A 15,937-nucleotide genomic window follows, 5' to 3' on the forward strand; every position below is an offset into this window, starting at 1 on the left:
AAGACGACTGAGTCAATTTGGAGCGTTTGGTGGGAGTGGGGTTCATTTTTAGGTGAAGCAGAAGAAACTCTTTTGAGATCAGTTTACACGAGTGCTTGCCCAATTCCCACTGCTGTCGTCTGGAATTTTGAACAGATAAAATCAAGGATGAGTTTAAAGATAAAATTTGTCTTAAATTTTTTGCGTGCTGGAGGCATCCCCTGTTAATGATGTGAAGGGAAATTTGGTAGGAATTCAGCTTTCCCTGTGTTCAACATTCATGTACTAGTTCCCCTTTTAAGCTGAAATTACTCCCAGAGCACTTCTACCACCGTGCTGTATGAAGAAGAAGTCATTTTGCTTTTTCCTGCATTAAGAACTTGGAAGAAGAAAGTTTGCTGGATTAAAAGTGGTGAAGGAAAAAAAATAAGGATTGGGTTTTTTTTAAAAAGAGAAGTTGGGAGTACAGATTTGTCTAGAAATGGAAATTAAACTTTAAAAAGTTTCTAAAGTGACATTTTAGTAATTAATACTTTAAGTTACGAAGTTTTTTATTACAGATACTGGATTCATTGTGCTAAGAATTTTACAGCTCATTGTGCTGTCACTCATTCAATTAAAACATTTCAGTTATTTGGTGAATTTTTTTAACAGGTTCTTAGTTCTGACTTCTGAAATATTTGGGGATTTTACAACAAAAGACAAATTTCCAGAGAAAATCATGTGAGAGAAATGCCAGTGGCCATCCCCATCTCTGCAGAGCTCCTGCTGCTCTTCCCAATAATGATGTTGTGTAAAGAAATGAGGGTTTCCAGTCTTCTGTGGGCTCTTCTTTTTTCCAATCAAATGAATCACCATGCAAGAGCATGGGGAAATTCTGAAACTGCAGAATTATTTCATGGAGCTTTTAGGTTTGCATGGAAAAGGAGCATTCAGAGTCTGATTAATTGAGTGATTTAAATACTCTTCCCCAAATTTCTCTGCGCTCACCATGAATTTATTGACTGATCAAACCCCAGGCCTTAATTACATAAAACAACAAAGATGAATCAAGCACTTGAGTATGTGAAGATATCAGTAATATCTTCATCATTTCCAACAGATCTATTATCTTCTTTTAAGTATCACATCAACTTCTTCAACATAAATTGTCCTTGTTTACTTTGATCCCAGGAGCTGAGAGCAAAGCCAGCTCTGAGGCCAGGTAGTTAGCAGAGCCCTGGGAGGCTGCAGTTGGAAATCAGAAGAACAGGCTGTGTTTTATTGATTTGGTGGTGTCTAACATCACTCACCATTGATCTGCCCTTGGCTAGACCAGGAAAAATTAGCAATGGCTTCATTATGGATAGGTGGCCTCCCAAGAGCTCATATTCCTCAGCAGATCCGTGATTTGTGTGGAGCTTTCAGAGGAGGCCCAAGTTGTCAATCACAGGAGAAGTTGACATTGATTTCACATTTATTTATTTCAGTAATTACAGAGTGGGTTAACTTGGGGACCTGCCTCCAGTTGGTTTTTCTCTTGATTCTGGCATGTTTCCTTCACCAATTAACGTGTTTTCCTTAGTTGCTTTTTTGTAGTTATCCGCCCCTGAAAAAGTGGTTGCTTAGCTTATCCATTCTACTAAAAATATGCTTGAAAGGATGTGGCAAGCAGAAACCTTTGTAATCTCTAGAATTTTATTTTTAGCATCAAAACAATTTCTTAGAGGACACCCTGAGGTCTTGATGAACTTTCCAAAAAAAGGTCAATACTTTTTGGTCATTCATTTGTTGTAGAAGGCTCTCACAGGCACGATCTTTGATGCAAAGCCTTTTAGGGTTTGTTTTCTAAAAAGAAAATTTCAGATTTCTCCTTCCCAACGTACTTCATAGAAATCCAAACATTGGGAAATGACAAAATCCTTTGAAAAAGCCTGGATTGCTCCTGGCACTTTCTGTTTTGTCCCACTGCAGCACCTTGGAGTAATTCCCCTTTTAACTTCAGGCTGCTGCTCCATTTTCTGGGATCTGTTTGAAATAAAAGCTTCATTTTTTCCGCTATGATTCCTGTTAATATGGGGGTGGTGAATGGGGAAATCAGTAGAGCTCAGAATTAAACTCAGTAAAAAGAATCACCTTAACTAAAGCGTGAGTTGCCCATCAGATTACAAATATCTTTTGAGGGTTCCTGATGGAAAATTTGACTGGATTATGAAGCAGCCAGAGGGGGAAAAAAAAGAGATATTTCAATTAATTAAATAGAAGTACAGTCAGGAGCCACCAAGAAGGTGTTTCTGGACAGATGATGTCTTCATCAAAAGAGAGTTTGATGAAGGGTGGGTTAACTTGGGGACCTGCCTCTAGTTGGTTTTTCTCTTGATTCTGGCATGTTTCCTTCACCAATTAATGTGTTTTCCTTAGTTGCTTTTTTATAATTATCTGCCCCTGAAAAAGCGTTTGCTTTGCTTATCTGTTTTGCTGGAAATACCCTTGAAAGGATGTGGGAAGCAGAAACCTGGTTAAATGGTTAAAGAGGTAAATTTTAACAGGAAAGTAGATCTGTGTGAGAAAAAATAAAGCTTATGAGTGCTGTGTAATGTGCTGTGAGACTCTAAAGTTCTTCAGGTGTTACTAAACAAGTGCTTGGGGAATTAGCTCAGCAAACCAGACCAGGCTGGGAGAAGAGAGGACCCTGGAGCTGGGAGTCAGCAATATTGGCTGTTAGTGCTGCTGTCACCCTGTATGGCATCAAACCATGGCAGTTCCATCTCTGACACTTATTTCTCTGCTTTCCTTCCCCCCTCCCTGGTTCTGTCCCCCAGATCAGCCCCCTGAGGCCGCAGAGACCCAAGAGCCAGGTGCTGAACGTGATGTCCAGCGAGCGGCGATTCTCCGTGTCCCCAGCATCACCCAGCTCCCAGCTGAGCCCACCCCCCATCACCCCTCGGACCAAACTCGCCTTCAGCATCCAGCCCAGTAAGTCTTCTCTCTGAAATAAACTCCTTTTAGTGTGGAAATGCATGTCCTGAGCATTTCTTCACACCCTGGTTTGAGTTTCGCCATCACCAGGGTATTTCTTGCGCCAGGTATTGATGCTTCAGGTTTGGCTTTTCTATGTTTCACATTCTGTGCTGCTTTAGTGTGTGGGGCTGGGCTCACATCAGGGGATGCTGAGCTCTGTGCACAGAGCAGGGAGACAAAACAATTCCTGCTTCAGCTGGGCACCAAGGACAAATGACCCAAATCTCAGCCCCAAGAGCACAAACACCGTGGGCTGGAGAGAGAAAAACAAGCAGGGTGGGACTGCAGGGGCTAAAGCTGGAATGGGACAATGAACTGCAAGGTGCAAATGGAGCAGAACTGATCCCAGTGACAGACCCCGTGCCCGGCCGTGCATTTTGGGGCCATTTTGGTTCATCTTGGGTGCAGCCCTGGCTGGGCTCTTGTGCTGCCCAAGGTGCATCCATGCAGGAGATGCTTTGAACAAATCCCTGCTTTATTCTTTAGCTCTGTCCAGCCTCTGCTCTAGGGCAGCCTGAACAAGGCATCAGTATTACTTAATCTCTTACCTTTGCCAGCAAAAATTAATTCAGTATTTTACAAAAGCAAGCAGAATCATTGCACTGAAACAGTTTCTTTTCAAGTCATCATTAACAATTAATTAGGTGTAGAGTAACAGTCAAAAATTCATGTTGTACTTGATACCATATTGAGTGTTTTGGAGCATAAAGGCTTTAAAAGCAGTATTTTTTTGTAATTGTACATTAAAAAAACTTCTCTTTGATATGTTGTGAGTACAAACCAGAAGGGAAAATAAAGGTCAGGCTTTTTGAAGTAGTTTTTGTTTGACATTGACATCTATCACTCAGCTTTTCTGTAAAGTATCATCTGTTTGCTTCAGTCTGCAGCAAACCCTATTGCAGAACTGGGTGTAATCCAACACCTATTTCTTTCCCAGTGCTCTTTCCCAAAACCTGTTATTCAGAGTTTGCAGCTGCCAGCGTGTGACAAAAAAGCAAAAAAATTATCTTTTTTATACATGTCCCCAAATCCAACTCCAGTGGCCAAGAGTTCAGTGTTAGTAAGGAGGAGAAGAGATGATCAGTCTTCAGAAAAAACATCCTTTCCATCAAGGTCACTGCTTTATTTACTGGCTCTGGTACTTCAAAATTTTTCTCTTAAACAGTCAGACACACAAAGCAAATATTTTGATTACAATGAACTTGTAACTCTCACCTTCCTTTACAATTTTATATCCAGAAACTAAAAACTAAAAATGCTAAAAACAGGGAATACAGAGAACTAGGGGATATATACTTCTGCAAAAGATATTTTAATTGAATTTTTTGATCATATGTAAATTTTATTAACACCTAATTTGATTTCTCTTTTTTAAAAGTATCTGAAGTTAGCAGGTATCTCTGAGAATGTTTTTATGGTAGAGATTGGTGGGCGTTACATAAAATAGGATCAGCTTATTGCACCAGTCTAGAATCATTTCAGGAATTACAGTGATAATTTTTTTAGGAATTCCAAGGATAAAGAAGTTCCTTCAGAGCCCAAATTGGCTAAAAGCAGTTATTGGGTTGCTAAGCAATCCTGGCTGCCTGTTAGCTGGCACTTGAGGAGAAGGGAGTGGAAAATGTGATCATTAGGGTAAGATGGAAAAAGGATCCCTTAGCTGATCCTTTGCCGGCTCCAGGATCTTCCTAATGTCCAGCAAAGAACAAAATTCAGAACACATTAATCTGATGAACCACCTTGAATAATGAATTTCACTGAATAATGGGAGCACACCAGAAATTTTGGGGTAATTATTTTAGTGACCATCTTAGAGGGGTTTAGTTCAGCCGAGGAAATCAACAGATCTGCAGCAAATAGATTTTCTTGGGACAACACTGAGAATTCCTGGTTTTGTTCAATACCTGCTGCAGGGGAGATGTTCCCTGGATTTCACTGAATTCTGGGAAAGATCAAATCATTGTTTCTCTGGATATAATCTTGCTGTTCCACCAAACAGTTGCCAGATAAATCCAACACGTTGCTCGTGTATTTCATGAGCTCTTCCCGTGGGTGGAAATGCTGTGCCCACACTTGCAGGGATTTATTTATTTGGATCCTTCATCAGGATGAGGTTGGGAAGGTGCCACGGACAGGCTGCAGGAAATTCCAGCTGCAGCAGGAGCTGGGGGATGTAGGGAAAGGGGGAGAAGCAGAGCAGGACACAACTGCATGGACAGTTGGGTTCCATCCAGGTTCTTCAAGCAGAGTTGCCTCCAAACCTGGTTTCCTCTCCAGCTCTGCTGAAAACATTCCTCAGATGTTTCCTGAAAACTCTCCTTTCCATGGGTCTTCCAAGGATCTGTTAAAAGAAACAAAGGATTTGGGTTATTCCTAACAAAATGGGTCTCACCATCCTCTTGGGAGCACCTTGGCTTAGGTGAAGTCAGAAGTTTTATCATGGAAGAAGTGAAATCTTGTTGTCTGAAAAAATATCATACAGAATGCAAAGCTGAAGTGTTCAGGGGGGTTAAATTTACTTTATTTTTGGGAAATTGTGTGTTATTCCACTCGGTTTCCCAAGGAATGTCTACAAAGAGGCCTAAAAATGTGGGCTGTTTCTAGTAAATATGAAAGGTTTCTCTTTCTGAAGCAGCATTCAAGGTTTTGCTAAAGCTCTAACTAAACACACAAAAGAAAATGCCATTTCCCAAATGTTTCTCTGTATTATCTTAAACTGCATGGAAAAACCAACCAAAAATTCAGATATCAATATATGTAGCTAAGATATAGATGTTTAGTAGTGGGGGAGATTTGCAGGATCTGTGCCAAGGAGTTTTTTTGTAACATTAAAGATCTCAGATTCATGAGTTCTTTAGAATGGAGGGAGAATTCATCCAGAATGGACAGGGAAGTTCATTCCCAGCATCAGTCTTTAGTCACAAATGCACAATGTGGTTTTCCAGCTGCAGTTCAGTTCCATGAAGAAGGAGATTCTCATGGAGATGCAGAGAGGAAACTCTTAGGAAGGTCTGGGGAATGGAGAAATCATCTCTGTAGAAAGGGAAGGATGAAAAACAGGAGCAATGGAAAAAGCTATGAGAAATTCAGGTCCCTGTGGACAAACAACATTTTCAGCCTGTTGGAGAGGCAGCCACTGAAAATGTGGAGTCCCAGGATGGAAAATAACCTTTTTTTTCCATGTAGTCAAGAGTTCAGGTGGAAGGATGAGGAATAAAATTACAGTTTTCAGTGACAAATCAATAGAGCCACCTTAGAGTTAAATTGTGTTGTGAGATGCCATTTTAGAGAACAATAAAATCACACTTTTAATAAAATATTGATATGAGCTTTGCAATAAAAACATCTGCATAAATAAGTCCTCTCTTGTTTCACAAATCACCCCAGTAAAATAAAATAGAAATCACCTTTTTTTTTCCCCTAAATAAAATTCCCCTATTTATAAACAAATCATTTCAGTTTCTTATCTCGTAGAGATCGCAGTGGGTTTTATTAAAATGACTGAATTAAAATGACTGTATTAAAATGACTGAATTAGCCTGAAATACACCGTGGGGGGATTTCTCCCCAAAAACCTATGTATCACTCAGGCCTCAATAAACTTTATTGTCCCTCAGGCTATTTGCCTCTCCAGAACATACCTGGGAGGATTTATCTGCTAAGAAAAGGGAATTTTCTCGCCAGCACACAGGAATAATAAATGTTTGGTACTTTCTCGTGCATGATTTTATTTACTCAACAGCTAATGGCTGCTCATTTGTTATAGTTACCTGGAGCCTGAAAGTTTTGGAGAGAGGTGTACTTAATTCCAGGCTTTCACTTGTGCATTTTATTAACAGGGAATTTTGATTTTACTGGGAGAAAGTCAATAAAACTTAGCCAGATTATATTTTCTTTGTGCACTTTGCAAAATTTTGTGTTTTAATGTACAAGGCGAGCTTGAAGGTGGGGAAATGATATTTTTAAGCTATGAATATTTTGGTGGGAAACATGAAACAAAAATTATGTTTTATTAAAAACAGGGAGTTGTTCAGGTATTTTGAGGGCATTTTGAAGTGAGTCCAAGGCCAAGTTGGACAGGGCTTGGAGCAAGTGGGGGGTGCTAGTGGAAGGTGATAATGGAAGTCCATCACCCATGAGTGGATGATCCATGAGGTCCCTCCCAGCCCAAACCAGTGTGGAATTTGGGATCCAGCTGCTGGCAGGGTTAACCCAGTGTTGTTTTTTGCAGATCTGGAGCTGAATGGGATGTCCAGCTCCGACATCCCCGACGTTCCCCCTCCTCTGCCCCTCAAAGGAAGCACGGCCGACTACGGGAACCTCATGGAGAGCCAGGACTTGATCAGCCCCACCACGTCCCCCCCTGCCCACCAACGGGTGAGTGCCACAGAATGATCCCTTCTGCAGTTCCTTGTTCCACAGAATGATCCCTTCTGCAGTTCTTGTCCCACAGTGTGATCCCTTCTGCAGTTCTTGTCCCACAGAATGATCCCTTCTGCAGTTCTTGTCCCCACAATGATCCCTTCTGCAGTTCTTGTTCCCACACAATGATCCCTTCTGCAGTTCTTGTCCCACAGAATAATCCCTTCTGCAGTTCTTGTCCTACACAATGATCCCTTCTGCAGTTCTTGTCCCACACAATGATCCCTTCTGCAGTTCTTTTCCCACAGAATGATCCCTTCTGCAGTTCCTTGTTCCCACAGAATGATCCCTTCTGCAGTCCTTGTCCCACAGAATAATCCCTTCTGCAGTTCCTCATTCCCAGAGAATGATCCCTTCTGCAGTTCTTGTTCCCTGAGCCATCCCAGGGGAGCTGGGATCCTGCTCCTGCATCCATCAGCTGATCCACAGGGCTCTGCAGTGCCAGGAGGGTGAGGGAACAGCAGAACCTGAAGGAAAGTTGTGTTCATTCTGGGCAATTCCAAGTTAGATGTTGTCAGGTTTGTTGGGCAGGGAGCTTTAACCAGCAGGAGCAGCAAATTGGATTTAAAGCCTTTCAGTCCTGTGTCAGGAAAGGAAATAAAACATGAACCTGCCACCTTCCCTTCCTGGAGCTCTGCTCTGCCAACGTTCAGTCACCACTCATTTATTTCCTTGAGGCAAACTCGTGTCCCCTTTGAGGCAAGCAGCTCAGAAACTCTTCATCACCAACAGGGTTTGCAGCTTTCTGAGGAAAATTCGCTTTTTCAGCTTTGTTTCCTGTAGCTGAAAGCTTTTAAAAATAATGTGGTCCTTTTCTTTAAAGCAGTACTTTTGAGAAATGCCTTTTATTTTCTCTATGGGCAAAAAAAAAATACATTTAATGGGGTGTGGAGGGTTGATCCTGGCTGGTGCCCACCAAAGATGCTCCATCACTCCCCTCCTGATTCTCTGGGCAGGCAGAGAAAATCCAATGAAAGTCTCATGGGTTGAGATAAGGACAGGGAGAGATCACCCACCCCTTGCCCTCAAAACAGGCTAGACTTTGGGAAATCAATTCAATTTATTACCAATCAAATCAGAGTAAGGCAGTGAGACCCCACGAGGTCACAAGTCTTCTTTGACTCTGAAATGCTGAATTTTGACTGAGCTGTTCAGTGGGAAACTTCCCAGCAGAAGGGATCCCTTTTTGTTTGCAGAGGTGTCATCCAGGATTCCTCTGAAGTTCAGCATTCCAGTGAAATTCTGTGGAGTAATTTGCTTTCTGCATTTCATGGTGGCAGAAATGCAGAAATCTCAGCAGAGGAGGAGTCAGGCAGGAGTTTGGTTTGGTCCTGGGAATAGTTGTGATTAACACAGATTGTCCCAGTGCACGAGTCCAGCTTTTCCATGGTTGAAATTGTGCCTTTGTTGTTGCAGGAATTGACTTTTTTGAATTGTTTTACCATTTCAGGCTGAATGGTAAAATAAAAACACAGGTATAGAAGTAACTTCAGGAGTGAGAATATAGATATTCAAAACACCATGTTTTACTCTTTATTTGCATATGCTGGAAAATTCTGTATTCCAATCCTCTCTTCCATAGTTGTTCCCCATGGCTGGATCATTTTAGTCAATATTTTCCCTTTCCCTCTCATTTCCATCAAACTTTACTGCACTTCTAACCTTATAACCCATTTCCCCAGCATCTCTCTCAGGGGCCAGCTCTCATTTGTCCTGAACACAGCCCTCTAAGTGGAAAATTACAGAATGTACAGCAGGGCTGCCAGGAGGTTTGTCTGAGGAATCCATCCCCAGGAAGGAAGCTGAGAAATTCACATTAGGATTCACTTTTCTGCAACTCCTTCCTGCATAAACTCCAGAGTACTAAATTCATTTTGTGTGATGTACTGTAAGGTTTAGGCTGTGGTAGTAGCTCAGGATTGCTAAGATGAGTTCAGATTTTAGCTAAAAAGTATTAAACAGTGCTAAGAAATAAAATCCTGGCAGCCAGGGTTTTTTTTTCCTGACTGGTGAGGCTTTTGGAAGGGGTTTCCACTCTGGGGATGGATGTTTTTAGTTACTGTATGACTCCCAAATGCCATGGGGGTGTGGTTTTGGGAGCCCACACCTGGAGATAACTCAGCCTGATTTGCTCTGTGACCTTGTGCAGCTCCTGTACCTGCCACAAGCAGCATTTCCACATCATTAAATGGGAGCTCAGAAATATGGTACCAATATGCTCCCGTGGTTTTTTGCAAAGTTTTATTCAGCTCTTAATATTTTCGCTCTTCCCAGTCTTGATTGCTCAGGCTCCTTCTCATTTTTTTTGCTACATTTTGTCTCTGTAGGAACAGAGCCCATTTTTTAACATCTGGTGTTGAAGGGCATCAGGATTTAATAGCTCAGAAATGCAATCAGATACAAGCTACATCTTCTTATCTAACTGCCCACAATTTTCTCCAGCATCTGTGTTTTTATAAGCTTTCCAAGACCATGGAATGTGGTTTCAAAGCCTGGCAGAAGGATCTAAAGCAGCTCTGTCCCAGAGCCACCTGTCCTGTGTAGGGCCAGGAGTGGCACTCGCTGATCCTTGTGTGTCCCCTCCACCTCAGCAGATTCTGTGATTCTCTATGAGCTTTAGAATTGATTTTGGAGAAGGTTTCTAATCTTATAACAATCACTCTGTGCCTTTATTTCATCGGGCTGCTAGGAAGGAAGCTTTTAAAGAACATCAAGAAAATGAGTAGTGCTGGACATGAAAGATCAGATGGGTAAATTCTCATTGCTGCCGTGATTAAATCCCACTCCACAGTTTTAATGACTTATGTTTCATGGGTCAAATAGCTCCATAATTCATAACTGGATAATTCTCTGCCTGGTAAACTGATCATCTTTTAAATTACACTGCCGTTGTATCAGTGAAGAAAAATCAGTAAAACCTATTAGAGATAAGATTATCTGAGTAGCTTTTAAACTGGAAATATCTCCTTGTGTGAGGAATGATTGTGTTTTTCACTCTGGTTGTCTTGCAGTGGGTTATGAAAGGCAGGAAAAGTGCTGTAGTGAACTAAAAGCAGGCAGCCAGAAAGGGATCAGATGCTCCAAGTCAAACTGCAGGCAGTAATGTCATTTTTGAGACAGCAATCTCAGACATTCAGAGTCCAGTGTTACCTTGGTCTACCCAAAGTCTTTAATCCAGGTGATCACCTCATTAGCATTTCCTGATTGTCCCTTACTCCTTGTTAACTCTGAGACCTTTGTAGATATTTTCTTGCTCCCTGCGATTTGTTCTGCTAAAAATGTCCTTAATAATATATGGGAACATAAAAAAAAAAAAAAAGAGAAATCTACGACTCCTGCAAGGATTATTATTACATCAAGGGATTCCTTTAGGCACTTATCATTCTTTATGGGCTCATCCTCACCCTTGCATACAAATCAACCTCCTGCTTAGTATTCAGAGCAGGGAGGGAGCTCAAAGAAAATAGATAAAGGAGCACTTGGGTTGCTAATATTGGCTATAACACTTGCAAAGCATGGGGTAATGGTTGGGATGGGAACATCTCCATCAATCCAGCCCAGGTGGAACGTGGGGATGGCTGAAGCCTGCGAGGAGCAGAACAGCCTTGGCCTGACTCTGCTGTTTGGGGATTATTCTGCTTGCTCATTGGGATAAAACTGGATGATATATTCACATCTAGCACACAGAAGGCACAACCCAGGGGGATTTTTCATGTGTTGCAATGCAGGTGCTGCAGTGCTGGAAATTCTCTCTTGTAGCAGCTGCAGTGAGCAAAAACTGACCTGAAAGGCTTCAGCAAATGTGTTGTCCTCATGTGGACAGGGAGAGAGAGGCTGGAAATGCAGCTGGAACCATGGAGGAGCAGGGAATTGGGGAGCACAACTTGAGGGGTTGCAGTAGCAGCCTACAGCTCCTGTCTGATCTCTGCTGGCTCTGAGCAGGGACAGGAGCCAGGGGTGGCTGGAGCTCTGTCAGGGCAGGTTTAGGTTGGATTTCAGGGAAAGGTTCATCCCCAGAGGGTGCTGGCACTGCCCAGGCTCCCCAGGGAATGGGCACAGCCCTGAGGCTGCCAGAGCTCCAGGAGCCTTTGGACAATGTGCCCAGCAGAAAAAAACAAATTAAAATACAGGGCTTATTTGCTATCTGATCATTATTTTTGCCTGCTGGGGATGGGAAACCTTGCAAGGCTTTCCTCCTGTGCCAGTCCCTCACTCTTCAGTGGGTTAAGATGTTGCTGAGCATCATCTTAAGGTGCTAAGAGCTGCTCCTCTCCAGGTGAGCACCCCCAGGTGTCCCAGCCTGGCTCAGAGCAGAGGAGCCCCTTTGATCTGCCCTGCGATTCTGACCTGGAGCAATTCCCTGTTTCCCATTTTGAGGCATTTCTGCTGTTCCCTGTGAGGGGCTGGAGGTGGGAACACACATCTCTGCAGGAGAACTTTCCAGCTCCTCTCCCTGATCCCAGGGCACTCCAGCAAGGGCAGGTAATGGCTGTGCCACAGAGTCAAATGAGTCTCTAATAGATGATGGATGAACCAGGGGCTAAACAGTCATTTCCCATCAGTTACCTGCTGGATTTTGCACAGAACTTTGCTCCCTGGGTCAAACAGCCAATTAGCTTAAACTGTCTGTAATTTGGCTGCCATTAGTGGAGTTGGGCTGTTCTCCCTGCTGGAGAGTTACTCTGCCAGAGCCTCACACTCAAATGTTATTTTTCATGGCAGATATGAAATAACCACGTTGTTGTCAGGCACCTCAGCTCCGTGCTGAAGGAACAACTCAGTGTCTGAAACATTTTCACAGTCCTGGGTGGCTGATGGTCTATTTACATCCCATTTCTGCTGCTTCTGACCTAATTAGATGCCTTAATTCTTCCAACTAAAGTGCTTCTCCCTGGATCTCCAGAGCGTGTCCTATCAATGACCACTGAATTTCAAAGAGTTCCTTGTCCAGGAAGAAATCTCATGCAGTGCCACAAGGACCCTTTTGGAGAGTCAAGTCCTGCTTGATTTTTTTTTGTAGTTGTTTCTTTTAACAGTATTCTATGAACGAAAAACAACTCATCTCTTTGTTTTGCTGCTTGAGAGTAGCAGAAGAAAAAAATTTAAAGAAAGCATTTTCTCATCTTCTGTAATTGATTTTTACTACATCTTGAACACGCCTGGTGTAGTGCAGTTTATATCTCTCTGTAAGAGAAGACGGACAAATGTTTTTAAACTTGATTCTTTTCTGTATCAGGGAAAGAAAAGAAAACCAGCAAACAAATGGGAGCAATTTCATGTCTGAAGCAGCAGGAACAGATTGTTTCTGTGTTGCAGATGTGCCTTTTACATAAGGTTTCTGCTTCCCCTGAGGTACCCCTGAGTCAAGGATTCTGCCCAAAATAGGTTGGGATGTGAAGCAGCAGCCTCTGTCAGTTTGTCAGGAAGGAAAGGGAAGAGTCAGGATCACAATTAACCACCGAGATATAAACACCAACTCAGCAAAGAGAGTCTTAATTAAACACAAAATCAAGGCAAACTCTATTTTTATTGCAAAGTTTCTAAGGAGAAGCACAGCACAGATAAACTTTATAACCTGATAATGTTTTTTGTGAGCAAAGTGTTAAAAGGAGGGAGGAAATGTGGTTGAATTTCTTCTGTCCTGGGATAAAAGGAAGGATGGACCAGCCCTGGGAGTGATGCTTTGGAGTTGCCCCAGCTCCATAATGGAATGTTTTGTCTTGCAAAATCCCCAACAGTGGCACCCCAACCAGCATTACACATCCTACTTAATATATTCATTGGGAACTTATTATATAAATGAGCATGTGCTAAATTTATCCGACTTTCTAATGGAAATTGTAAATTCAATTATAATAATTATCTACCTATCTCTGCTATTTCTTTCTGCCTAATTTGCTTGCAGAATCTGAGCTCGGGTAGGTTTTGAGCTTGTTATTTATAGCATATATATTTAGCTTCTTCTCATTGTATTTGCATTGTCTCTGCTTTTCAGAACCAGGTTTTCAGGGCTGATTTGATTGTTCTCTGATCAATATGAAGGGGCTCATTTGGTTGAGAAATGCCTTTGATCTAATTGAATTGAGAATTATTGCCAATAGAGTGTTATTTAAATTCAAAATGGATTTGCACAAATGATGCTATCAGCAGAGTTGGTGGGGTTTTTTTTCCTGGTGATGAATATGAAGTTAAAGAGAGCAAAGCAGGGAGGAAAGGTTTATGTTTTGTGCTGTGTTTTTGAGGGGCACGTGGTTTATGGAGTTTGAAGGGAATGTCAGCTCCATGAGATGTTCATGTTCTGCAGACCACCAGCATTTCCCTGAGCTTTCCCAGAGCCCTTGCCTGGATACAGGACTGGATTAAGCAAGTTTGCAAAGGTTTTGGAATCTTCAGATCCCAACTGACATTTATTCAGGTGCCTTAGCAGGAATTCAGGAGTTAACATGCCAAGTTAAGAGTGGATTTGCTCAGGTAGAAGAAATATTTAATGGTTCTGGCTGCAACACTTCAGAGGCAGATCAGCAGTGGCATTTTAATTAAAAGTCAAACAAAATCTTCAGTTTTGCATGTAGTAAAAAAATTAAATTCTTATTTTACCTGCCTTTCATATTAATCTGTTGGCTTTTCTGACTCAGAGATCATCGTGTCCCCCTGGAAGCTGGGAACAAGCAGTGCCCGTTTGGAGCCTGCTGTGGGACATCATGGCATCATTTAGGGTGGCAAAGGCCACTAAAATCATGCAGTGCAATGTTCCCCCAGCACTGCCAAGGCCACCACTGCCCCCTGTCCCCAGTGCCAGGGGTGGGTGCCTCTTTTCCAGGCAGGCAGGGAAGTGCAGCTTTCCAGCCTGGCACCCTGGTCCGGTGCTTCACTTTTGGTTCAGAGATTCTGCCTCAGCAGCAGATCAATCCCAATGGATTTCCAAGGTGTCAGAGGGCATTTTGAAGCCAAGGAGGAGGCTGGGAGCAGGCAGAAAGAGCAGTGGTGGTGCTGGAGGGGCTGGGAAATGGAGAGTGGGTGTGGAGCAGAATGGAGAGACAAGCTCAGGGCATGGCTCGCTGGTGGTGGTTTGGGATCGATCCCTCTTCCTTTGCCTGGGAACAATGAGGAAAGGTGTACAATGGAGTGGAAAGTGGTGCTGTCCAGGCAGGATACAGGAAAGAGATTCCAGCAAAGATCCAGCCTGCCTGGCTCAGCCAGTTCACATTCCTAGCTTTCTCCTTATTCTGTGATCAGTAAAACTGTCTGGTGAAATCTCAGATTTGTAACTCCACACTGGCTTCTCCCTGCTTGGGAGAGCATGTTTAGTCACCTTAAAGGTTGTTTTTCTTCTGCTCTTACTCATCTCTGAAAACTCCCAGTCATGAGACTGCAGGAGCATCAGGAGCTGCTCTGAGCAGAGGAGGGACTGAGATGTCCTGGCATCACCCTGAGCCTCTCTTCTTTCTGGGACAGCATCCCTGGATAGCTTTGAAAAGGACCAGCTTTGGTTCTGTGCACTTCCATGGGGTTTCTCAGTTGTTTAGATACCAGGATCTTCCTGACCCTGACAAACCATCAGGAATTCTGTCCAGCACTGAGGCATTGCAGCTGCTTGGGCTCTTCTTGCAGGGTTGGCCAAGGAATTTGGGCAGAGCTGGAGCTCCTCAGGCTGTGCCTGTGTGGAGCCAGCAGCTGGTGCTGGGCTGGGGGAGGCAGAACAAAAACAAACAGCTGGGAAAGCATCACTGGGCTTGGAGGAAAACAAAAGGCCCTGACTGGGGAGTGGAGGAGAATCATAAGAAAAACAAAGCCAGAGCAGAGTTGATGAGCTGTGACACTGCAGCACAGCCTCTGGGAAACCTGTGCTGCCTGCACTGCCAAAATCTGGGAAAACCTGCCTGCAAACTGCAGTGTTCTCCAGCTCTTTCTGCAACACATTTTATCACTTGTAGGTTTCAACATTAGGGAAAAAAGGTCTTAATTTCCATAATGGCTTCTTTAATTTGTCCAATTAGCTGGTGATTCTGACTGGGGATGCTTTTCTGTTGTGAGATATGTAAAGTGATTTAAAATACGTATATTTGAACGTTGTGCATTTCTGTTTGGAATATTTTAATTATAACTTGGTGTGTAATAGTAAATTGTGAGTTACTTATCTCTCTAAATGATTTTAAATTGTTTCTTTTTTGATTTTTTAAAAATATTTCTGTTCTAACTGTGCAAAATCCAAAACATAATGGAAAAGCAATGAAGCCATTGCTTCAGCTTGGTTTTTAAGCTCTGAGTGCCTTGAGGCTGAGGGCAATCGATACAGACCAAGAAATCAATATCCTATCATGATATAAAGTGGGGAATTATAAACTTCTCCAGTGCTTTCAAAAGATTTTTCTCTTAAATATTGAGCTAATTAATCCTGAACTCTTGAGAGATTTTTTTTCACTGTCAAAAGTCAAAGTTATATTTAAAAGTAATGGCTGAGAGCATTCTGTGTTCGCAGCAAATTCTGCAGGGAGAGGTTTTTGTGAGCCAGAGGGCTCCAGACTTACCTGCTGCC

General features: G+C 42.6%; 1 protein-coding gene across 3 annotated transcripts in view; it reads left to right on the forward strand.

Moving 5' to 3' along the window:
* DOCK1 (dedicator of cytokinesis 1) overlaps positions 1–15,937 on the forward strand; it is a 271,608-nt gene that overhangs the window by 252,805 nt on the left and 2,866 nt on the right. For all 3 annotated transcript variants that reach the window (XM_030951476.1, XM_030951475.1, XM_030951477.1), the window contains exons 50-51: positions 2,781–2,934; positions 7,211–7,356. In XM_030951476.1, the coding sequence (XP_030807336.1) occupies positions 2,781–2,934; positions 7,211–7,356 (300 nt within the window). The remainder of the gene's footprint in view (positions 1–2,780; positions 2,935–7,210; positions 7,357–15,937) is intronic.

Source organism: Camarhynchus parvulus, chromosome 6 (genome assembly GCF_901933205.1).
Source record: "Camarhynchus parvulus chromosome 6, STF_HiC, whole genome shotgun sequence".
In the NCBI taxonomy this organism is placed as follows: Eukaryota; Metazoa; Chordata; class Aves; order Passeriformes; family Thraupidae; genus Camarhynchus; species Camarhynchus parvulus.